The 27,500-nt window shown below is 38.6% G+C and overlaps 1 protein-coding gene and 1 long non-coding RNA gene across 6 annotated transcripts in view; one reads left to right on the plus strand and one right to left on the minus strand.

The window, feature by feature from the left end:
- Positions 1-8,761, plus strand: part of LOC147033649 (coiled-coil domain-containing protein 42 homolog) — a 58,196-nt gene extending 49,435 nt beyond the window's left edge. For all 4 annotated transcript variants that reach the window (XR_015055581.1, XM_085871722.1, XM_085871724.1 and 1 more), the window contains one exon: positions 8,077-8,761. Coding sequence is in view for 3 of the 4 variants with exons in the window: in XM_085871722.1 (XP_085727848.1) it covers positions 8,077-8,175 (99 nt within the window). In the remaining variant the exon portion in view is untranslated. The remainder of the gene's footprint in view (positions 1-8,076) is intronic.
- The window catches only part of LOC147033650 (uncharacterized), a 62,667-nt gene that overhangs the window by 24,477 nt on the left and 10,690 nt on the right, over positions 1-27,500 (minus strand). The gene's annotated exons all lie outside the window — the stretch shown is intronic.

Raw genomic sequence — 27,500 nt, forward strand, 5'->3', positions numbered from 1 at the left:
ATTGTTATATCAGATCCATACATTTACATGTATTGTTGTTGTATCAGATCCATATATTTACATGTATGTATTGTTATCAGATCCATACATTTACATGTATTGTTGTTATATCAGAACCAAATAGTTACATTTATTGTTGTTATATCAGAACCAAATAGTTACATTTATTGTTGTTATATCAGATCCATAAAGTTACATGTATGTATTGTTATATCAGATCCATACATTTACATGTATTGTTGTTATATCAGATCCATATATTTACATGTATTGTTGTTATATCAGATCCATATATTTACATGTATTGTTACATCAGAACCAAATAGTTACATTTATTGTTGTTATATCAGATCCATATAGTTAAATGTAAGTATTGTTATATCAGATCCATACATTTGCATGTATTGTTGTTGTATCAGATCCATATAGTTACATGTATTGTTGTTATATCAGATCCATATATTTACATGTATATATTGTTGTATCAGATCCATATATTTACATGTATATATTGTTGTATCAGATCCATATATTTACATGTATGTATTGTTTTATCAGATCCATACATTTACATGTATTGTTGTTATATCAGAACCAAATAGTTACATTTATTGTTGTTATATCAGATCCATATATTTACATGTATTGTTGTTATATCAGATCCATATAGTTACATGTATTGTTGTTATATCAGATACATATATTTGCATGTATGTATTGTTATATCAGAGCCATATAGTTGCATGTATTGTTGCATCAGATCCATATATTTATGTGTATTGCTATATCAGATCCAAAGAGTGCTATGTATTTATTGTTGTATCAGATCCAGATATTTACATGTATTGTTATATCAGATCCATATAGGTACATGTATTGTTGTTATATCAGATCCATATAGGTTCATGTATGCATTGTTATCGGATCCATGTAGTTACATGTATTGTTGTTGAATCGGATCCATATATTTACATGTATTGTTGTTATATCAGATCCATATATTTACATGTATTGTTGTTATATCAGATCCATATATTTACATGTATTGTTGTTATATCAGATCCATATATTTACATGTATTGTTGTTATATCAGATCCATGTATTTATTGTTATATCAGATCCATGTCGTTACATGTATTGTTGTTGTATCAGATCCATATAGTTACATTAATGTATTGTTATATCAGATCCATACATTTACATGTATTGTTGTTATATCAGATCCATATATTTACATGTATTGTTGTTATATCAGAACCAAATAGTTACATTTATTGTTTTTATATCAGATCCATATATTTACATGTATTGTTGTTATATCAGATCCATACATTTACATGTATTGTTGTTATAGCAGATCCATATATTTACATGTATTGTTGTTGTATCAGATCCATACATTTACATGTATTGTTGTTATATCAGATCCATATATTTACATGTATTGTTGTTATATCAGATCCATATATTTTCATGTATTGTTGTTATATCAGATCCATATAGTTAAATGTATGTATTGTTATATCAGATCCATACATTTACATGTATTGTTGTTGTATCAGATCCATATATTTACATGTATGTATTGTTATATCAGATCCATACATTTACATGTATTGTTGTTATATCAGATCCATATATTTACATGTATTGTTGTTATATCAGAACCAAATAGTTACATTTATTGTTTTTATATCAGATCCATATATTTACATGTATTGTTGTTATATCAGATCCATACATTTACATGTATTGTTGTTATATCAGATCCATATATTTACATGTATTGTTGTTGTATCAGATCCATACATTTACATGTATTGTTGTTATATCAGATCCATACATTTACATGTATTGTTGTTATATCAGATCCATATATTTACATGTATTGTTGTTATATCAGATCCATATATTTTCATGTATTGTTGTTATATCAGATCCATATATTTTCATGTATTGTTGTTATATCAGATCCATATAGTTAAATGTATGTATTGTTATATCAGATCCATACATTTACATGTATTGTTGTTGTATCAGATCCATATATTTACATGTATGTATTGTTATATCAGATCCATACATTTACATGTATTGTTGTTATATCAGATCCATATATTTACATGTATTGTTGTTATATCAGAACCAAATAGTTACATTTATTGTTTTTATATCAGATCCATATATTTACATGTATTGTTGTTATATCAGATCCATACATTTACATGTATTGTTGTTATATCAGATCCATATATTTACATGTATTGTTGTTGTATCAGATCCATACATTTACATGTATTGTTGTTATATCAGATCCATATATTTACATGTATTGTTGTTATATCAGATCCATATATTTTCATGTATTGTTGTTATATCAGATCCATATAGTTAAATGTATGTATTGTTATATCAGATCCATACATTTACATGTATTGTTGTTGTATCAGATCCATATATTTACATGTATGTATTGTTATATCAGATCCATACATTTACATGTATTGTTGTTATATCAGATCCATATATTTACATGTATTGTTGTTATATCAGAACCAAATAGTTACATTTATTGTTTTTATATCAGATCCATATATTTACATGTATTGTTGTTATATCAGATCCATACATTTACATGTATTGTTGTTATATCAGATCCATATATTTACATGTATTGTTGTTGTATCAGATCCATACATTTACATGTATTGTTGTTATATCAGATCCATACATTTACATGTATTGTTGTTATATCAGATCCATATATTTACATGTATTGTTGTTCTATCAGATCCATATATTTTCATGTATTGTTGTTATATCAGATCCATATAGTTAAATGTATGTATTGTTATATCAGATCCATACATTTACATGTATTGTTGTTGTATCAGATCCATATATTTACATGTATGTATTGTTATCAGATCCATACATTTACATGTATTGTTGTTATATCAGAACCAAATAGTTACATTTATTGTTGTTATATCAGATCCATATATTTACATGTATTGTTGTTATATCAGATCCATCAAGTTACATGTATGTATTGTTATATCAGATCCATACATTTACATGTATTGTTGTTATATCAGATCCATATATTTACATGTATTGTTATATCAGATCCATATATTTTCATGTATTGTTGTTATATCAGATCCATATAGTTAAATGTATGTATTGTTATATCAGATCCATACATTTACATGTATTGTTGTTATATCAGAACCAAATAGTTACATTTATTGTTGTTATATCAGATCCATATATTTACATGTATTGTTGTTATATCAGATCCATATAGTTACATGTATTGTTGTTATATCAGATACATATATTTGCATGTATGTATTGTTATATCAGAGCCATATAGTTGCATGTATTGTTGCATCAGATCCATATATTTATGTGTATTGCTATATCAGATCCAAAGAGTGCTATGTATTTATTGTTGTATCAGATCCAGATATTTACATGTATTGTTATATCAGATCCATATAGGTACATGTATTGTTGTTATATCAGATCCATATAGGTTCATGTATGCATTGTTATCGGATCCATGTAGTTACATGTATTGTTGTTGAATCGGATCCATATATTTACATGTATTGTTGTTATATCAGATCCATATATTTACATGTATTGTTGTTATATCAGATCCATATATTTACATGTATTGTTGTTATATCAGATCCATATATTTACATGTATTGTTGTTATATCAGATCCATATATTTACATGTATTGTTGTTCTATCAGATCCATGTATTTATTGTTATATCAGATCCATGTCGTTACATGTATTGTTGTTGTATCAGATCCATATAGTTACATTAATGTATTGTTATATCGGATCCATACATTTACATGTCTTGTTGTTATATCAGATCCATATAGTTACATGAATGTATTGTTATATCGGATCCATACATTTACATGTATTGTTATATCAGATCCAAATAGTTACATTTATTGTTGTTATATCAGATCCATATATTTACATGTATTGTTGTTATATCAGATCCATATTGTTACATGTATTGTTGTTATATCAGATACATATCGTTACATGTGTTATTGTTATCATATCCATATCGTTACATGTATTATTGTAAAATCAGATCCATATATTTCCATGTATGTATTGTTATATCAGAGCCATATAGTTACATGTATTATTGTTATATCATATCCGTATAGTTACATGTATTATTGTAAAATCAGATCCATATATTTCCATGCATGTATTGTTATATCGGAGCCATATAGTTGCATGTATTGTTGCATGAGATCCATATATTTATGTGTATTGCTATATCAGATCCATATCGTTCTATATATCTATTGTTATTTCAGATCCATACATTTACATGTATTGTTGTTATATCAGATCCATATATTTACATGTATTGTTGTTATATCAGATCTATATAGTTACATGTGTTGTTGTTATATCAGATACATATATTTACATGTATATATTGTTGTATCAGATCCATATATTTACATGTATGTATTGTTTTATCAGATCCATACATTTACATGTATTGTTGTTATATCAGATCCATATATTTACATGTATTGTTGTTATATCAGATCCATATATTCACATGTATTGTTGTTATATCAGATCCATATAGGTTCATGTATGCATTGTTATCGGATCCATGTAGTTACATGTATTGTTGTTGAATCGGATCCATATATTTACATGTATTGTTGTTATATCAGATCCATATATTTACATGTATAGTTGTTATATCAGATCCATATATTTACATGTATTGTTGTTATATCAGATCCATATATTTACATGTATTGTTGTTGTATCAGATCCATACATTTACATGTATTGTTGTTGTATCAGATCCATACATTTACATGTATTGTTGTTATATCAGATCCATATATTTACATGTATTGTTGTTATATCAGATCCATATATTTTCATGTATTGTTGTTATATCAGATCCATATAGTTAAATGTATGTGTTGTTATATCAGATCCATACATTTACATGTATTGTTGTTGTATCAGATCCATATATTTGCATGTATGTATTGTTATCAGATCCATACATTTACATGTATTGTTGTTATATCAGAACCGAATAGTTACATTTATTGTTGTTATATCAGATCCATATATTTACATGTATTGTTGTTATATCAGATCCATAAAGTTACATGTATGTATTGTCATATCAGATCCATACATTTACATGTATTGTTGTTATATCAGATCCATATATTTACATGTATTGTTGTTATATCAGATCCATATATTTACATGTATTGTTGTTACATCAGAACCAAATAGTTACATTTATTTTTGTTATATCAGATCCATAAAGTTACATGTATGTATTGTTATATCAGATCCATACATTTACATGTATTGTTGTTATATCAGATCCATATATTTACATGTATTGTTGTTACATCAGATCCATATATTCACATGTATTGTTGCTATATCAGATCCATATAGTTAAATGTAAGTATTGTTATATCAGATCCATACATTTGCATGTATTGTTGTTGTATCAGATCCATATAGTTACATGTATTGTTGTTATATCAGATCCATATATTTACATGTATGTATTGTTTTATCAGATCCATACATTTACATGTATTGTTGTTATATCAGAACCAAATAGTTACATTTATTGTTGTTATATCAGATCCATATATTTACATGTATTGTTGTTATATCAGATCCATATAGTTACATGTATTGTTGTTATATCAGATACATATATTTGCATGTATGTATTGTTATATCAGAGCCATATAGTTGCATGTATTGTTGCATCAGATCCATAGTTATGTGTATTGCTATATCAGATCCAAAGAGTGCTATGTATTTATTGTTGTATCAGATCCAGATATTTACATGTATTGTTATATCAGATCCATATAGGTACATGTATTGTTGTTATATCAGATCCATATAGGTTCATGTATGCATTGTTATCGGATCCATGTAGTTACATGTATTGTTGTTGAATCGGATCCATATATTTACATGTATTGTTGTTATATCAGATCCATATATTTACATGTATTGTTGTTATATCAGATCCATATATTTACATGTATTGTTGTTATATCAGATCCATATATTTACATGTATTGTTGTTGTATCAGATCCATACATTTACATGTATTGTTGTTATATCAGATCCATACATTTACATGTGTTGTTGTTATATCAGATCCATATATTTACATGTATTGTTGTTATATCAGATCCATATATTTTCATGTATTGTTGTTATATCAGATCCATACATTTACATGTATTGTTGTTGTATCAGATCCATATATTTACATGTATGTATTGTTATCAGATCCATACATTTACATGTATTGTTGTTATATCAGAACCGAATAGTTACATTTATTGTTGTTATATCAGATCCATATATTTACATGTATTGTTGTTATATCAGATCCATATATTTACATGTATTGTTGTTATATCAGATCCATATATTTTCATGTATTGTTGTTATATCAGATCCATATAGTTAAATGTATGTATTGTTATATCAGATCCATACATTTACATGTATTGTTGTTGTATCAGATCCATATATTTACATGTATGTATTGTTATCAGATCCATACATTTACATGTATTGTTGTTATATCAGAACCGAATAGTTACATTTATTGTTGTTATATCAGATCCATATATTTACATGTATTGTTGTTATATCAGATCCATAAAGTTACATGTATGTATTGTCATATCAGATCCATACATTTACATGTATTGTTGTTATATCGGATCCATATATTTACATGTATTGTTGTTATATCAGATCCATATATTTACATGTATTGTTGTTATATCAGATCCATATTGTTACGTGTATTGTTGTTGTATCAGATACATATCGTTACATGTGTTATTGTTATCATATCCATATCGTTACATGTATTATTGTAAAATCAGATCCATATATTTCCATGTATGTATTGTTATATCAGAGCCATATAGTTACATGTATTATTGTTATATCATATCCGTATAGTTACATGTATTATTGTAAAATCAGATCCATATATTTCCATGCATGTATTGTTATATCGGAGCCATATAGTTGCATGTATTGTTGCATGAGATCCATATATTTATGTGTATTGCTATATCAGATCCATATCGTTCTATATATCTATTGTTATTTCAGATCCATACATTTACATGTATTGTTGTTATATCAGATCCATATATTTACATGTATTGTTGTTATATCAGATCTATATAGTTACATGTGTTGTTGTTATATCAGATACATATAGTTACATGTATTATTGTTGTATCGGATCCATATATTTCCATGTATGTATTGTTATATCAGAGCCATATAGTTGCATGTATTGTTGCATCAGATCCATATATTTATGTTTATTGCTATATCAGATCCATATAGTTCTATGTATGTATTGTTGTATCAGATCCATATATTTACATATATTGTTGTTATATCAGATCGATATAGGTACATGTATTGTTGTTGTATCAGATCCATATAGGTTCATTTATGCATTGTTATATCGGATCCATGTAGTTATATGTATTGTTATATCAGTTCTATATAGGTTCATATATGTATTGTTGTATTAGATCCATATAGTTTCATGTATTGTTGTATCAGATCCATATAGTTACATGTATGTATTGTTATATCGGATCCATACATTTACATGTCTTGTTGTTATATCAGATCTATATATTTACATGTATTGTTGTTATATCAGATCCATATAGTTTCCTGTATGTATTGTTGTATCAGATCCATACATTTTTATGTATTGTTATATCAGATCCATATATTTACATGTATGTATTGTTGTATCAGATCCATATATTTCCATGTATGTATTGTTTTTCAGATCCATATATTTACATATATTATTGTTATATCAGATCCATGTATTTACATGGGTTGATATATCGCTCATATTAACCTGTATGGTTGTTTTATCAGATCCATATATTTACATACCTTGTTTTTTATATCAAATCCATGTATTTACTTGTCTTGTATCAGATCCAAATATTTATCCAAGACATGAACGAGATTATGAATGATATCTGTCCTATTGAGGCGAATGCACCTGCATCAGTACCTTCAAGGCTGTTGCCTTGATACGATGAACATGTGTACAACTCATCTGAATGGACCACCTGTTAGTCTCACCATTAAATGAGCTATGACCAGTGATCTTACCAAGGTAAGGTGGTGTATCTTTCACTCAACCAAAACATGAAATGTGGAATCTCACCATGGTGTTGGCCCAAAGGTCCACTCAAAAAAATGATACCATATACGATCTTGACCGTGGGATAAGGATTGATTATTTTTCAACGGTATCAAAGAGTTTTATGTTTTATTTCTGTTGGAATTGCTCACATCGTTACTTTTGGTGTTGTTTTATGTGTTGTTCGTTCCCACGGGTATGTGAAGAGTCTGATTAAAAATGTTAAAGATTTGAACAAAACAAGGACTGGCATTTCAAGAGAGACATCGCAACGATTAGAAATTATTATTTGTTTGTTAAAATTACTCTACATCGGATGAGATTATAAAATATCTTTCTTCCTATCTCTCATTCATATGAAGTGTTTGTATTGGAAGCAAACGCAAACCACACAACCTGCATGACTGGTATCACGTGCATTGGTCACATGACAGGTGACTTGATACATGCTAATAAATGAGTGTATGACGTGAACATTTGTCGCTTATTTGTTTCACTGGTTTTACCTGCAAGGGCAGGTGATCTATCATGTTGAATGGCTTCCCTCTCACCCCCATCCTTTACATCTCTGTGTGTAACTTGGTCCATTTTGGCGATCAGGGAGCCTCACAATGCTGTCAAGTTGGCCCTACCGAAGAGCAAATTTCGAACGAACTTGTCTCTGGAGTGGTTTTACAAGGAAGAGGAGATCCAGGAAAAAGCTTTAATCTGCCCACGCAGCCCACGCCATATCCCAAAGGCGATAATTGAGCACAATACATCTGAGACGCGTCAGTTCTGAGTGCAACGACATCATGTATTCAGGCGCGGAGGAATTTTCGCAACACTCGGGTATATACAGTGCTTCCTTTTCGGTGCGGACACTGGATGAGTATCTCAAAGGTTGTGGGTTCAAATAAAGCAGCAGCATAAGGGATTTATGCCTGGTGTTTGCTTAATTGTTAGGGTGGTGGGCTTGGGATCCTATGATCCTGAGTTCAAGTCCCACTTGACTATTGAATTAATACCAGGTGGGGTTGACTCTGCCTCTCATCCTTTTGAAATCAACAAAATGAGTACCAGCTTGCTGGTATCCTGTGTCATTGTGGTGACCTTTCCAGGATTGTGCCCAATAGCCACAGAGACTGCTGGGGCAGTCTGCAGAGACCAACGCTCTCCAGAGTGGTCCCAATGGATGGATTAGGGATTTGGATTCTAAAGGTTCAAGAAGTTGAGTTCGTTTCAGGAGAGCTTCCACATCACTGTTTGATTGCGCATAAAACCCAGCTGGTTCACTTAATTAATATTCCAACCTTTTGGTTGGAATAATGTACCTGCACCACTTGCTCTAGCCTACGTGTGATGCTCGTCCACTAAATGCAGTGGTCGACTCTATTCTATTCCCTTGTTGCAGGAGTTCATTCTTCATGATTGTGTGCCTTGCCCTTCTGTACTTTAATCTCTTACAAAAATCACAAATGAAAGACTGTCATTCAAATACATCATCTTCAATTCATAAATTTCGATCTTGCAAATTCAGGGCACTTGCGACTGCACCCCTTGGGAGGGGCACCTTGAGCAGCTTGCTATCAAAATGGATATAATGCAAATACCAAATAATTTCTTTCATACCAGATTTATATGTCCCTGATGTGATATCAAAACTCAGTTTAACAGTTAACATCAAGGATAACAGGCTTTGGTCTTGGTACACTACCATCTCATATCGCAACCTCCACTATTAACCCACAATCTATGGTATACAATTTTTAATCACCGAAGGCCATCGTTATCGATAGTTTTTCGTGACGTCACTACACCTGGACTGTTCCCTGGTTGACCGCTATTTTGGAGGAGACGCGAAACGAACAAAAATACGTACAAACAAATGATCATTGGTATATTATTAAATGCACAGTCATGACTTCTAAAACTGTTTCAAATTATTCTATGCTTGACGAATTAGGTCTTGCCTCCAACTCTTCTCCGTAATGGCGGACAGCCGACGTACCGGATGTGGAATGACGTCACAATGAAAGTATCAATACAATGGTCCATGTGGCCCTATAAATGTCCCTTACCTCACCCACCCTCCCCCTACTCTACACTCTTTATTTCTCCCTCCCACCTTTTTTTTCTTCCTTTTATCAATGTTTTTTATTTAAATTCCTATTTTCTAACTTTTACGATGACAGACGAGTTATAACGATTAACGATTATGAACATGTGAGGCCCTGGGGAAGGCAGTTGGCTGTATAGGTTACTCCAAAGGGTCAACCTGAACCACCTCTTCATCTATACAACCAACTACCTCAACCCAGGGACCCACCAGCACAACGGCGTGATCGGTAACCATTGAAAAATTGTGTCCTTGGTTTCTTTGTTACATCAGCACTCTTCACTGGTACCTTGTGTAACCAATAATGAAGTTTTAAGGTTGTAGCACATTTGACAGACTATAATAGACTTCTTAAGCCTTAAATAGCTTAAATATATTATTATTGTTATTATTATTATTATTATTATTATTAGTACCCTGCACGTGTTGGTGCAAAACTAAGTTGAGCAATATAGTCACTCTGTCTGTCTTTGTCTTTGTCTGACAAATGATCAATGATCGAGGAACTACTTCATTTTAATTGAATTTAATTTTATGTTTTGAACTCTTTAGAACAGGAATCGGAACATGAACCTGCAGTTTAGCAGTACTTTGGCTCTGAATATGGCAAATTGTGCGGAATCTCATCCTGAGCACGCGTGCACACAGCTGCCATAGAGCAATTGCTCAAGTCTGTCTGTCAAACAAAATTTTAAATTATTCCAAATAGGAAACTTACTGTTTTTTTTTTATGGATGGCATAAAGGACACAAGCAACGGGCACAAAAACTAATTTAATGTGTTAAAAGAGGTGGTGTAAAAGATGGTGCATCGACGGCGATAAACTTCAGATTGAATGGCTTGTTTTGTGTTTGTTTGTTTTTCTCAAGCCTGATAAAACTTTTATTTTATTTCAATTGAATGATACATTTGAACACTGAAGAACACGAATCACCTTGTTTTCAATGACAGAAACCTTCAGTTTAGTCGTACTTGAGCAGAATTTTAGGCCCTCTCGACCAATTAAATTTGCTGCGTGCTTTAACAGCGGGGAACAGCGAGATTGAGACAAAAGTGGTGGTGCCTAGCAATGCAACCACAGAGCTAATTAAATCCAAATTATCTTTGTTTAAGTGCGTTCTTTTTCTCAAAGATCGTTCCGAGATCGTCAGTTTCTCCGAGAAGAGTTGGCAAAAGGTTCAGCTCTGGATTGTTCTGTTTGACCCATTGGCAATTCATATGGCTACTCATATGGTTTGACCCATTCAAATGGTTACCATGTCATCTGTTATTCAAAGTTCACAAACAAAGCTAATACAGATTATGCTCGGAAACGCAAAGAAACAATTGAAAAACCCCTTCCCCTGTCCGTTTTCTCAAGGCTGTGTGAGGTTAGGTGTTCTTTGAACTCTCGTTATTCTTAGAGTTTTTTTTCATTTAACGGTACCGGCAGAGACAAGTTTTGTTTTATGGTTGTATTGCACACTGTTTTATTGTTATATTGTGTGCTATTGTGCGCTGTTGTCCTGTTTATGGTTGCATTGTATGCTGTTGTACTGTTTGTGGGTTTGTTATACAATGTTCAAATGGAGTACAGTATTTTATATTTGATAAGATGTTTGGAATGAATGATTTATTTATTTTTGCACAAACTTTTTCCCAAAATATGGCTGCGGTGGTTGGGCGAGGGGGTAACACGTCCCAACCTCCACCGTGCTGAGCATGAAAATGGACTCTTTTGGAGACGGTTTTCCATGTTGAGCTGTGTGTGACCGTGGGAAAGACAGTAGATTGTATAGTTGCTTCCCAAGGGGTTGGGGGGGTCAGAGCCCCTCAAAACTATACAACTTACTACCTCAAACCACAGTACACAAGTGTGCAGAACCGCCAGTCAAAATGAGGTGTTCATCCTTGAAATTGGAGTTGGATTTGTGAAGGACATGCATTTTAAAGCTCGGTGTACACCACTATTCACTGCATCCGTGATTTAAGTGTCTCTCACCTGTAAATGTATACAAGACGTGTCGGTAAATGATTTGCATAGCATTTTGTTACAAGTGCCTTTGACCAAACAAATATTCTCACCAACAGTCGGTGTTTATTGCAGCACTTTTGTCGGAGAACAAGCAGCTCCCCTCTTTGTAGTATAAACAAATCAAAAGCAAACAAACGGTGTCAGTGTCTGCATTCCCAGGGTGAGCATGGTAACGCGCGTCTGCGCGAGCGCGCGTGCTCCTGCGGTACCTCTCCGAGGCCTGTCTGCTGTCCGCTTCACGCTGTGACTCGGGGACGGCAGACGGCGAGATGACTGGCATACAAATGGACTGCGAGGAGTCTGTGCCTTGTGTTTGCTCTGCTCGGGAGCCCCTGGGGATGCCCTGTAGCAAACCATCACCTCCTGCGGCCTCGGAAGGCTTGCTCGAGGTCGTCGTATTCTCCCGTCTCTGTCTTCCTCTCCGTTATTACCACGAAGACCCAAGATCGTGGAAGTCGCAGCTCCAGCTCATGTGAGCATGTGGTTTAAGTTTGCTAAGAAAGCACCAGAGCTTACTGTTTACAGTTGGCTATGACGTAAGCGCTCTGTAGCGTGCGGTACATTTCTGCCTGCTGCAATTTGGCAACCGCTTGTGGTTGTAAACAAACCACTTTTACAAACGGTGCGTGAACACAAAACTACGGTCCAGCTTTGATCACAAAAGGCAGATCTGAGTAACGGATGGCGACGACCCACGTTTGGATCTCATCAGGGAGATATGAGGAACACGCAACTACGATCCATGTTTGATCACACCAGGAATATGTGAGGAACACATAGTTATGATCTATGTTTGATCACTCCAGTAATATGTGAGGAAAACACAACTTGGATTCATGTTTGATCACACGGGGGAGAAGTGAGAAACGCACAACAATGATCCATGTTTGTTCATACTCGGGAGATGTGAGAGAAGCACAAGTACAATCAATGTTGGATCTCCTATGGAAGAAGTGACGATCGCACACCAACGATCCATGTTTGATCGCACGAAAGAGATGCGAGGAACACACAACTACGAACCATGCTTGATTACACTAGGGATGTGTGCATAATGCACAACTATGTTCCATGTTCGATAACAAATAATTGATGCGAGGAACGCACAACTATGATTTAATGTTGGACCACACGAGAGAGGTGTGAGGATTGCACAACTACTATCAATGTTTGATCACACAAAGGGGTATGTGAAGAAGGCATAGCCACAAGTAATTTTGGATCACTCAAAGAAGAAGTGAGGATTGCACAACGATGATCAATGTTGGATCACAGTAGATAGATGGGAGGAACGCACAACTACAATCAATGTTGGATCACAGTAGAGAGATAGGAGGAACGCACAACTACTATCAATGTTTGATCACACAAAGGCGTATGTGAAGAAGGCATAGCCACAAGTAATTTTGGATCACTCAAAGAAGAAGTGAGGATTGCACAACGATGATCAATGTTGGATCACAGTAGAGAGATGGAAGGAACGCACAACTATGATCCATGTTTGTTCACTCTCTGGAGATGTGAGAGAAGCACAAGTGCAATCAATGTTGGATCTCCTATGGAAGAAGTGACGATCGCACAACTACGATCCATGATTGGTCACACATGGGAGAAGTGACGAGCACACAACTACGATCCATGTTTGATCACATCAGGAATCCCTGAGGAACACACAACTACAATCAATGTTGGATCACCTATGGAAGAAGTGACGATCACACAACTATGATCCTGATCGACAACAACAACAAAAAAAAACGATGCGAGGAATGCATGACTGCGAACCATGATTGATCACAACTCAGAAGATTTGAGGAACACACAATTACTATCCATGTTTGATCACACCAGAGATATGAGAGGAACACAGAACTACATTCAATGTTTGATCACAGTGGAGAGATGGGAGGAACGCACAACTATGATCCATGTTTGTTCATATTCGGGAGATTGAGAAAAGCACAACCACAATCAATGTTGGATCACACTAGGGAGATGTGAGGAATGCACAACTCCGATCAATGTTTGATCATATGAGGAACGCACAACTACGAACAATATTTCATCACATGAAGGAAATATAAGGAATGTACAACGACGAACAATGTTTGATCACATGAGGGAGATATGAGCAATGCATAACTATGATCCACGTTTGATGACACGAGGGATATGTGAGGAACGCACAAGTACAATTCATGTTGTTCACACCCGGGAGATCTTAGAGAGGCACAACTACAATCAATGTTGGATCACATATGGAATATGTGAGGATCGAACATCTATGACTCATGTTTGATTCCACCAGAGAAATGCGAGGAACGCCTTACGACAATCCATGTTTGATCACACTCGGGATATGTGAGGAACAAACAACTCCAAACAATGTTTGATCACACAAGGGAGATATGAGGAACTCACAACGACAATGTATGTTTGTTCACACAAGGGAGATATGAGGAACGCACAACTACAATCAATTATTCATGTTCTTCTTCTTATTCTTATTTTGGCTGTTCCCGTTAGGGGTCGCCACAGCGGATCATCCGTCTCCATTTCGCTCTATCCTCCACATCTACCATTGACACTCCAACCACCCGCATGTCCGCCCTCACCGCATCCATGAACGTCTTCTTTGGCCTTCCTCTTCTCCTCCTGCCTGGCGGCTCCATCCTCAGCATCCTTCTCCCGATATACTGCGCTTCCCTCCTGTGCACATGTCCAAACCATCTCAATCTCGCCTCTCACTTTGTCTCCAAACCGTCCTACCTGCGCTGTCCCTCTAATATACTCATTCCTTATCCTATCCATCCTCTTCACTCCCAATGAAAATCGCAGCATCTTTAACTCTGCCACCTCCATCTCCGCTTCCTGTCTTTTTTGTCAGCGCCATCGCCTCCAAACCATACAACATAGCTGGTCTCACTACCGTCTTGTATACTTTCCCTTTCACTCTTGCAGCTACCCTTCTGTCACAAATCACTCCTGCAACTCTTCTCCAACCACTCCATCCTGCCTGCACTCTCTTTTTCACTTTTCTACCACACTCTCCGTTACTTTGGACAGTTGATCCCAAGTATTTAAACCCATTCACCTTCCCCACCTCAACTCGTTGCAACCGAACCGTACCACCACCCTTCCTCTCATTTACACACATGTACTCCGTCTTACTCCTACTGACTAACATTCCCCTTCTCTCCAGTGCGTACCTCCACCTCTCAAGGCTCGCCTCAGCCTGCTCCCTACTCTCCCTACAGATCATGATGTCATCCGCGAGCATCATAGTCCATGGGGACTCCAGTCTGATCTCGTCCGTCAACCTGTCCGTCACCATTGCAAACAGAAAGGGCTCAGAGTCGATCCTTGGCTTATACCTCTGTAATTTATACCTTTTATATAACAATTTTATACCTCTGTAATTACCACAGCTCTGCACATCACCCTTATTCTTAAAAATCGGAACCAGTACACTTTCTCTCCACTCTTCAGGCATCCTCTCGCTTTCCAAGACTTTATTAAACAATCTGGTAAACAACCCCACTGCCATCTCTCCTAAACACTTCCATGCCTCCACTGGTATATCATCTGAGCCAACCGCCTTTCCACTTTTCATCTTCTTCATAGCAGTCCTCACTTTATCCTTACTGATCCACCCCACTTCCTGATTCACTATCTCCACCTCTTCCAACCTTCTCTCTCTCTCATTTTCTTCATTCATCAGCTCCTCAAACTACTCCATTCACCTTCTCAACACACTCTCCTCGCTCGTCAGCACATTCCCATTTCCGTCCTTTATCACCCCAACCTGCAGCACATCCTTCCCAGCTCGGTCCCTCTGTCTGGCCAATCGGTACAAATTCTTTTCCCCTTCTTTTGTATCCAACTTCTCATACAGCTCGTCATATGCCTTTTCCTTAGCCTTTGCCACCTTCCTCTTCGCCTTGCGCCGCCACTCCTTGTACTCCTGTCTACTTTCTTCATCTCTCTGACTATCCCACTTCTTTTTCACCAACCCCTTCTTCCTTATACTTTCCTGTACTTTCTCGTTCCGCCACCAAGTCTCCTTATCTTCCTTCCTCTCTCCAGATATCACACCAAGTACCTTCCTCGCTATCTCCCTCACCACTTCTGCTGTAGTTGCCCAATCATCCCACAACTCTTTACCACCATCCAACACCTGTCTCACCTCCTCCCTAAATTTCACGCAACAGTCTTCCTCCTTCAGCTTCCACCATCTGGTCCTTGGTTCAGCCCTCACTCTCTTCCTCAACCCCACCTCCAATATCATCCCACAGACCACCAATCGATGCTATCGAGCTACACTCTCCCCTGCCACAACCTTACAGTCTCTAATCTCTTTCAGGTTGCATCTCCTGCTTAAGATGTAATCCACCTGTGTGCACTTTCCTCCACTCTTGCACCTCACCCTGTGTTCCTGCTTCTTCTTGAAATACGTATTTATCACTGCCATTTCCATTCTTTTTGCAAAATCTACCACCATTTGCCCTTTCACATTCGTCTCGTTGACAACGTACCTATCCATCACCTCCTCATCCTCTTTATTCCCTTCCCCAACATGCCCATTGAAATCTGCTTCAATCACCACTCTTTCTTCCTTGGATACACTCTCCACCACTTAATCTAGCTCACTCCAGAAATCTTCTTTATATTCCATCTCACACCCCATATGTGGGGCATATGCACTGATGACATTCATCATCACCCCTTCAATTTCCAACTTCACACTCATCACTCGGTCCGACACTCTCCTCACCTCCAATACACTCTTGACATAATCTTCCTTCAGGATTACCCCGACACCATTTCTCCTCCCATCCACACCATGGTAGAACAGTTTGAAACCACCTCCAATGCTCCTAGCCTTACTCCCCATCCACTTGGTCTCTTGTACACACAGTATGTCCACCTTTCTTCTCTCCATCATATCAGCCAACTCTCGCCGTTTACCAGTCATAGTCCCAACATTCAGAGTTCCAACTCTCACCTCCACACTTCTAACCTTCCCCCTCTCCCACTGCCTCTGGACTCGCCTTCCCCATCTCCTTCTCTTCCTTCGCCCAGCAGTAGTACAATTTCCACCGGTACCCCGCTGACCAACAGTACCGGTGGCGGTCGTTGGTAGCCCGGGCCTCGACCGATCCGGTATGGAAATCCGTTTTGTTGCCTGCATAAAGATTTGGCATAGGTTTTTACGCCGGATGCCCTTCCTGATGCAACCCTGGTCGCCTCTTACGACACACAGGGATATGGTACACCTATTTTAACCGGGGTATACACCGGCCCAGTACACTGGTACTCATTTCGCCGACCTCGGAAGGATGGCAGGCTGAGTCAACCCCCTGGTGTATTAATTCAGTGGCCAAACGGGGCTTGAACTCAGGACCTTTTGGATCCCAAACCGCTGCCCTAACCACTGCGCCAACACCAGGCTATCCAACACCACACAATCAATTCTTCATCGCGTTGGGGAAATATGAGGAAAACACAACTACGATCCATGTTTGATCGTATACAGGAGATATGAGAAACACACAACTACGATCCATATTTGATCGTGTATAGGAGAAATGAGAAACGCACAACTACGATCCATGTTTGATCACACCAGCGCGATTTGAGGAACGCACAACTCTGACCCATGTTTGATCACACCAGGGATGTGTGAGGAACACACATTTATGATCTACGTTGGATCACACGAGGGAAAAGTGAGGATCTTATAGCTATGATCAATGTTTGATTACACAAGGGAAATGTGAGGAGCAGACAACTTCGATCCATGTTTGATTTGGTAGATGTGAAAAACGCACAACCACGATGACCCATGTTTTTCCCACTTGGGGGATATGAGGAAAGCACAACTACGAACAATGTTTGATCACAAAAGGGAGATATGAGGAACACACAACTACGATGCTCACACAAGTGAGATATGAGGAACGTGCAATGATAATGCATGTTTGATCACATCAGGTAGATGTGAGGAACACTCACTTGCATTCCATATTTGATCACACAAGAGAGATGTGAGGAATGCACAACTACATCCCAAGTTTGATGACATGAGGAATGCACAACTGCAATCAATGTTGGATCACATATGTAAGATGTGAAGATCGCACAACTACGATCCATGTTTGATCCCACAAGGAAGATATGAGCAATACATAACTATGATCCATGTTTGATGACACAAGGGATATGTGAGGAATACACAACCACAATCCATGTTTGGTCACACTCGGGATATGTGAGGAATGCACAACTACAATCCATGTTCGTTTATCCTCGGTAGATGTGAGGAATGCACAACTGCAATCAATGTTGGTTCACAAATGGAAGATGTGAGAATCCCCCAACTAGGAACAATGTTTGAACACATGGGAGATCTGAGGAACGCACAACTACGATGAATGTTTCACATTAGGGAAAAATGAGGAATGCACAACTACGATCCATGTTTGATCACATTAAGAAGATGTGAGGTAAAGACACAACTACATTCCATGTTTGATCGCAAAAGAGAGATTTGAGGAATGCAAAACTACAATCCATTTTGATCACATAAGGGACATGTGAGGAATGCGCAACTATAATCCATGGTTGTTCATCCTCTGCAGATGTGAGAAATGCACGACTGCAATCAATGTTAGATCACATATGGAATATGAGAGGATTGCACAACTACGATCCATGTTTGATCCCACAAGGAAGATATGAGCAACGCATAACTATGATCCATGCTTGATGACACGAGGGATATGTGAGGAATACACAACCACAATCCATGTTGTTCACACTCGGGAGATGTGAGAGAAGCACAACTACAATCAATGTTGTTACACGTATGGAAGAAGTGACGATCGCACAACTATCACCCATGTTTGATTGCACGAAAGGGATGCGAGGAACGGCCAACTACAAACAATGTTTGAACGCATGGGAGATGTGAGAAGTGTACAACTACGATCAATGTTTGATCACATTAGGGAAAAATGAGGAACGCATAACTACGATCCATGTTTGATCACATTAGGGAGATGTGAGGAGCGCACAACTATGATCAATGTATGACCATGGGAAGATGTGAGGAACACACAACACCGATCAAGTTTGATCACACTTGGGATATGTGAGGAACGCACAATTACAATCAATGTTTGATCACATAAGGCAGACGCGAGGAACGCCCAACTATAATAAATTGGAATCACATTTTGGAACTTTGAGGAAGTCGACTCTTCGTTTTGGAGATTGAAATTTGAAGGTATTATCTCATTGTTTTTGTCATGAGAATTCGTTTTCTTGTTCACTTCAATAGTGTGATGTTAAACATTTCGCCCTTCCCAAAAGTTTCTTCTTACCTTTCAGTTTGATGCAGTGTACGTTTTTCTTGCAGTTGAGTGGAGACTCACTTTTTCTGTCTCCTGCGCAAGATGGGATAACAAAGGAATATGGGGGAAACCAGATAAGTTATACATGGCCTGTCTGAGGGGCGCTCGGCCTGTCTGAGGGGCGCGCGGCCAATTCTCCTGGTGCACAGCCTAATGTGGGGATAAACATGTCCGAATCTCAAGCTTATTGGAATTCCCGAGATGAAGCTGAATCTCTGGGTCTATCACTTTCACATTACAGACAAGTCGGTGGTCTCTCTGTCTTCTACCGCCTCCTATTTGGTGTCGCACCCTACTATCCCTTTCCGTGCTCTACGCCCTCCTCCCCCCCCCCCAGGTTTCTGCAGGGTGTAACCCTATTCTGGTAAAACGACCTAAAACCAGGATCACTGCTGGCCTCAAATCATTCGTTCCTCTTTGTTTCCCCACCTGTGAAGCCAACTTCCACAGCCTCTTCAATCACATTCTTCCCTCCAAATCTTCAAGACAGTTGTGGTTCTCCATCTTAGGCCATGCCCCATCCAAAACCATGATCTTTTCTACCCCCGTTAACCCCACCCGCTCCCAAACCCACCTCTTTCCAAATGTCCAGTTTTCATTCCACTTCTGTGGGTTGTGTCCATCTCGTCCACCTTGTGCATCCTCCCATACCCCTCATTCGTTCAAGTCTCCCTCTATCTTGTCCCTAAACCCTGCAGTTAGTAACCCCTCCCCCAACCCCTCCCCCCCATCTATTTCTGCTGTTCTTATCGTTCTGTCACGTCCTGTGTTCCAACTCCTCCATGATCCTCGACATTGCACAGCGAACGATATATTCACAAGATGGCCACGGCCTGTGCAGCGGAGTGTACAGCCCACTCGAGGGGTGCAGGGCTATTCGTGCGAGATACATTGCGAAGGAAACATTGTACTTGGATCTCAGACGAAAGTGGAAGATTAATATTTTCATGGTGAAGTGGATGTAATTTGTAGACGGCTTTTCAGAGATGACATTTTAAAGCACATGACAAGGTAACGCAAGCCCTCAGGGCGTTTCATATCCCCTTAAGGGCATTGTTGCCAAAAGAGGGCGAACTCGCACCACCTGCAAAGCACAGCACGCAGATTACACCCTCCCTCAAGGTCATTAGTGAACCTGCTGGGTTTCTAATGAACAATCTAATATCAGCAAGCTAATTATCCACGACAACAGGTCGTTTTCTTGGTGCCTCGCAATTCAAATGTTTCAAAGCAACTTCGTGGAAACGAGTCGAACGATCGCACGAGAAGAGTATGAGAACGTTCAGGGTAGTTGGGATGACCAGAGGGAAAGATCATCGAGACTTGGTCGACATTAGCTCGAGAGGAAGAGTTGTGCAATCATGTCCGTCACATCCACACTCACCTTGTCCTCACCTGTCGTTCCATAACGATTCCATTCACCGTCAAATCCTCCCACAGTGAAGCCCCTTCATCATATGGTCCGTCTAGTGGTGATCAGTGGTGGCTCCTCTTTTTTTCCCTGGAACACCCTGGAAGGTCACACGTTGCAAGCCACCTGAACTCCAACCCCTTGGGTTCCCCAAGACGTTTCTCCTGGCGTCACGACTACCTGCCCGGCCACGAGAGCGCTTCGCACACAGCTCGGACATCGTGATCCTCTAGCTCATGCGCCAGGCTCGCCAGCTGTGTGCGTCGGGGGGCACCGCCCGGCTCCGAAGCCCGCCCTTGGCTTGCCTGGCACGTCATTTCGTCTGGGAATGCTGTGCATCCCGAAAAGAAAGAAGAAGAAGAGAAAACAATCGCCACCGTACTGTGCATCGGTCACCAGGCAACGCTCTCCACCGAGGGACAGCAAGAATATCTCACGGAACAGGTGGAGAAGCTCCCACTTGGGTTATCGCCTTTCGTACGGCTTCGTGTTCTTCACCTGAGATTCACTTTGCTGAACCTGTCCACCGTGATAGGGTCACGTCGGGGGGAGGAATCATCGTCATCATCCAGCCAAGGTCTACTTTGTCACACGATCAAGCTTCGACATTTGTAAAAGTGATCTGATGATGGCAAAAAAACAACCCTTTGCTCTCAGATCTTGACCTTTTAGATCAAGTAGAGAATTAGTGCTTAACCTTTTGATGTATTTTGATGAAAATAACAGTTACCTTTTCATTCCGATCCTACGCATTAATTCAAGGAACACGCAACTAAGATCTACGTTGGATTACAAAAGGTAGAGGCTCGTGGAAGACCCTGTACATCTTTATCAGGGTGCAGTACTTGGACCCGAATATTAGGACATGAGGAGATACGAGTGTACTTTTACCCGAAGCACCAGGACAGTGCACAGACAACACAGTATACGGGATGTGATTCTGGCATTGCATCGTCGTCATATAAGTGCTCAGATGGGAACACCGAGCAGGATAACCCACAATGGGTATGACAGCAGAGGGCATAGCAAACCCATTTTTCATTTTTAACCAATCACCAGGCTCGTACGAAGAACCACACAAGATTCAATCTGGAGCACCTTCCTTGACTGGTCACCTTTTGTTGTTCTTCTTGTTCTTCTTGTTCTCACAATCTTACCTGTGCAGCAAAATATCTGTCAATGGTTTTATTGGAGTGCTATCTATGCTGCTAAGCACTTGTTGGAGCCTATGGTGTGTACGTCAGCTGTTCACTTTGTCTTCTGCAAATGTCATCATCGTCTCTTTCCATCTGTCCCTTATTCTTGCTGCAGGAACATTAGCTTAACCGAGCCCTCTGTGATCGATGTCAAAGTCCACTCCACATATGATGTGGCGCCAACACCATGATAGGTATGAAATGTAATCTTACCGTCATTGGGTTCTACATCCTCAAGTCTTGAGAAAGAGATAAGTTCGACAGCAAGATCCACCTTTACCATCATCCGAAGACCAATCCGCACATTTTTCTGTTCTCAATATGCAACATGCTATTGTCCGATCAAGAAAGTCTTTCAAAGTTCAACCTTGAGCTCACACCATACATGTCCATGGAGGACGGTCCGGTCGATCCGATCTGATCAGTTCTTCGTTGTGGAGGACAATATGAAGTTGAAGAAGTTGAGGGATTGCAGATGATGCTGAAATCTTCTCTTATTGGTGATACTTTGCAATCAGGACACCTTCATCTCCCACTGAGTTCTGGTTCCCACAGCACACAATCATATTGTCATTCATTGGCTCGGTGTGTTGGTGTTCCCATCTGAATCCCTGGCTCATGACATGGGTGAACACAGGTTCAAACCCCCATATCACATGTGCTTGTTCTTCGTCTAGTAATGTCTGTGTAATTCACGTAAAAGTACGTCGATGTCTCCTTATGGCCTTGTCCTGTATGTGATTTCAGAACAAGTTCCTCCATGAGCCTAATGTCAATGGAAAAAACTAGAACGGCACTTGGTAGAGAGCATACCTCAGCCAAGCAACTAAACAACTACAAGTTGTTTTTTTTTTACAACTAAAATGGCTGCAAGTCTACCAGTAGGCCATCTTTGATCAGATCGCAAAATAAAGTGAGGTGCATGTATATGCCATCATGTACTGTGCTTGTGCCAAGTTTGAATAAAATCGGACCATGGATGTTCAAGAAATAGTTGGGACACGTTTAGGTAACAAAATGGTTGCCAGTCGGCCATCTTGGATGTGATCTCGAAAAAGAACGACTTGCACATGTAAGCCATCATTCCTTATCTGTGTGCCATGTTTGAACAAGATCGGTAAATGCATTTCCGAGTAATGGTTGAGGATGTATTCGACATCAGGATTTTTACAACTAAAATGGCTGCCAGTCGGCCATCTTTGATCAAATCGCGTAACAAAATGATATGCTCATGTCTATCATCATGAGTTGTCTTTTTGCCAAGTTTGAACAAAATCGGTCCAAATATATCCGATATATTGCTGCGGACGGAGAGACGAGACTCAATCCATAAGCCCCGTTTCGGACTAAGTTCAATGGGGGCTAATAACTGGAGTGGCACTCGGAAGAACACATAGCTCCACCAAGATGAACAGTTTACGTTTTGTATCCCAATGATGGGCCGGATCTGGATCCAGACCTGAACCAAAATCGAATCGGCTTCTTCTTGTCACAGAACCAAATTATCCACCATGTTTTGTCATAACTCGTCCACAACATTTTGAAATGTCATGCTCTATGTTGTTTTTGATGCCATCTCTCAATGGTGAAGAATCACTTTTTAAAAATGTAAAAATTCTCGTAACCAGATTCGGATCTTCATAAAAATCGAAACAATTCATCCTTGTCACTCATGCAATCTGTCCACCAAGTTTCGTTCAAATCCGTGCACAACTTTTAAAGATATTCTGCTCACAGACAGACAGACAAACAAACAAGAAGGACGTTGTGCAGAGCACTATACTTGCAAAATCCCAAAAGCAAATTTGAACTTTAAAATAATTGGTGGTTGAATTCAGTAAACCTGATCTGCAAATCCTCTTAAAATTTCAAGTCATTGGGATGAAAATTGATGATTTTGAAAAATTCCACCTAAGTTGTTGAGCTTTTGACCTATGTTGACTTCAAAAATAATTGATTGAATTCAGTAACCTGAAATGCAAACCCTGTTCAAATTTCCAGTCGACTGAATGAAAATAGATTTTTTTTTGATTTTTTTTTTTAGAAATTTGATAAAAGTGATGACCTTTGGCCTATGTTGACCTTTTGATCTCAAAACCAATAGGCTTCTTGCTTATGACGAACTCCACCATTCAGTGAAGTTTCATGAAGATCGGTTTAAGATTGTGTCTTCTCGGCGATTGATATACAAACAAACAAAAACAGACAGATAAACATGGGTGAAAACTTGACCTCCGTCGTCCTTCTGTGGCGGGGATAAAAAATTATTGGTTCATGAGTCAGTAAGTGACCACTATATTCGTTATGGGTGTGTGTCTGTCTGTCTGTCTGTCTGTCTGTCTGTCTGTCTGTCTGTCTGTCTGTCTGTCTGTCTGTCGGTCCCGAGAATAGCTCCGTGGGTTTTGATCCGATCTTGATAAAATTATGGTGCGAGGTTTGTATCATGATCTAGTTGTGTTTTCCTGAGAATGGGCGTGCTGCGCCCATTATGGGTGGAGCCACGCCCAAAAAACTTGTTTTTAGGGGGTAGCCAGTTTCAAGTTGCATCTTCTCCGAGGGGGTTTGTCGAATCTGGCAGGGGTTTCGGTATTTGGTTCGCCCAATGGCACCTGCATCGCCCCACGGAGCTCGATTTTTTTTTTTTTCATTTTCATCACAAGGTCACGAACTTAGAAAATGTCAAAAAAATCAATAAATTGGGCATCGAGCTAGGGTTTTCAACCGTTTCGAATGAAAGTTGGTATGCAAGTAGTGCTCTTCGAGTATTACAACTTTCATCATTTACGTTTTTCCCGATTCCCGCCAGTTTGCCCGTGGCGTCCCCTCGAAAGTCAAAAAATAAAAAGGCGAACCGTGTACATTGCTCGTGAACCATCGCCATCTCCAGACTTGTTTATTTATTTTTGTTAGAGCCTTGTAGTTCTAAGCTGTTATTCCTCTTCATATTTATATTTTCATTTATATCTTTGCTTTTATTGACATTCGTGCTTCACTTCCCTTTCTGACATGGTCCTTTTGAGGTGTGTCGACTGCTCGACTCGGTGCATTCGATAACTCGTTTGCTCTTTCCATTGAGCTGCTGTGCAGTGGACAGAATTGCTCACTCGATCAAGTAAAATTACAGGTGAGAGACATGCTTGGGTCTTGGTGTTTATATGATTATTGCTATCGGCGTTGCACATGGTACATGTTTGGGAGCTTCGGTGAGGAGCCCGTTTCTGTCTACGCTGATGAAGAAACCGGTCTGGCAGACAACGGGGATTGTCCCATTGAGATTCTCATGTATGTGCTACTTGTAAATGTCTGCAACTGTGGAGTTACCTGAGTAGGGTTTGAAACAGCAAAGTGCTTTTACCCTGTAGCTTTATTCAGCTTTTTTTTTTAGGTAAAAGGGCAGAAGGACAGAGGTATCCAATGAAAGGTCCGAGTCACAACTAGGTATAGTTGATTCGGTGAGGTGATTGGTTGTTCCCTCCAAGAGATGTGTTTGTGTGTATGTATCTATATATATATATATATATATATATATATATATATATATATATATATATATATATATATATATATATATATATATATATATATATATATATATATACCGGGCGTAGTGGCGTGCGCCTGTAATCCGGCGACTCGGAGGCTTGGGTTGGAGGATCGCTTGAGGACGGGAGCTCTGCGCTGGGCCGCGCTATTAGAGGGTGTAGGGCATCGCGGAATCATGGTGAAACCCAATCCTTATCCCTGTGTCGTAAGGGGTGACCAGGGTTGTGTCAGGAAGGGCATCCGGCGTAAAACCTATGCCAAATCGGTATGCTGATCATAACGGATGATCCGCCGTGACGACCCCTGACGGGAGCAGCCGAAAGACGAACAACAACATATATATATATATATATATATATATATATATATATATATATATATATATATATATATATATATATATATATATATATATAATTTTTTTAATAAACAGGAATAAATTCCTGTATGGGCCAAGTGTGAAATATTCTGACTGAAAATGGGACTCAAAAACAAGGACCTCATTGCTAACGAAGTAACAGCCCACTGAGCAATTAAGTTTTCAGGATAACCTCAGGAATTTCTCACACTAATTAAATAGAAGACCAAATGCTGCATTGCAGTCTTCAGAAGGAACCCGAATAAGCAAAGGACAAAGATGGAGCCATCAGGAGGAACCTGGATAGGATTCGGGGTTCAGCCGTGACTCCACTGCCCTCAAACTCATCCAGGTGCAGCCAAGTCAACCTGATAGAAAACTTTCTGCATGAATTCACTTCTTCCGAGAGAGATCGATAACAAAAGAGAGGAATGGAGAGTAAAGGAGATAAAAGAACAGAAAAGTTAAGAATTATAATTAATAAAGAGAAATGTGTGAAACGAACGAAGAACAAAGATATGTCTGGAGGAACCCAGCGAGATCGATCTCAGCAGTTACTTCCCAGGCTCAAATGCAGCAACAGGTATTAGGACATTAGTAGATATGAGTGTACTTTACCCGAATCACCAGAACGTTGCACAAACAACACATTATAAGGTATATGATTCTGAAATGGCGTCATCGTAATACGAGTGCTCAGATGGTAGGTATGATTGTGTGGGTGAAGGCCCCGGTGTGAGTGCGTCGTGTGCATCTTGGTTTGGTGTGACGTGTACAGAGGAGGAATGTGTTATGCTAGATTCGTGTTTAACAAGACATCTCGTAGCCTCAGGACGTTGTTATTTCGTATGCAGTCGATGGCTGCTCGTTGCATCATTTACTGGAAGCGCAGCTGTGCCGCTGTTTCCAGAAAACTGGTACTCATTTTGCCGACCTTGGAGGGATGACGGGCCGAATCAACCACACCTGGTGTTCATGACGCGACAGGGGGCTTAAACTCAAGACCCGAAGATGTTAAGCCAGCCACCTTAACCGTGAAGCCAACACCAGGCTGTACAGCCTCAGGTGATGTGTAATGGTACAGGTGCACTGTTTGGACGCTCAGATTATTTGTAAAGGTATTGATGATCGCCGTGTTAAAGGTTTACATCAAGGAGTTGTGAACACGATGTACAGGT

The sequence above is a fragment of the Eptatretus burgeri genome, chromosome 2, assembly GCF_056783735.1.
Source record: "Eptatretus burgeri isolate ZD-2024b chromosome 2, Ebu_testis_v1, whole genome shotgun sequence".
In the NCBI taxonomy this organism is placed as follows: Eukaryota; Metazoa; Chordata; class Myxini; order Myxiniformes; family Myxinidae; genus Eptatretus; species Eptatretus burgeri.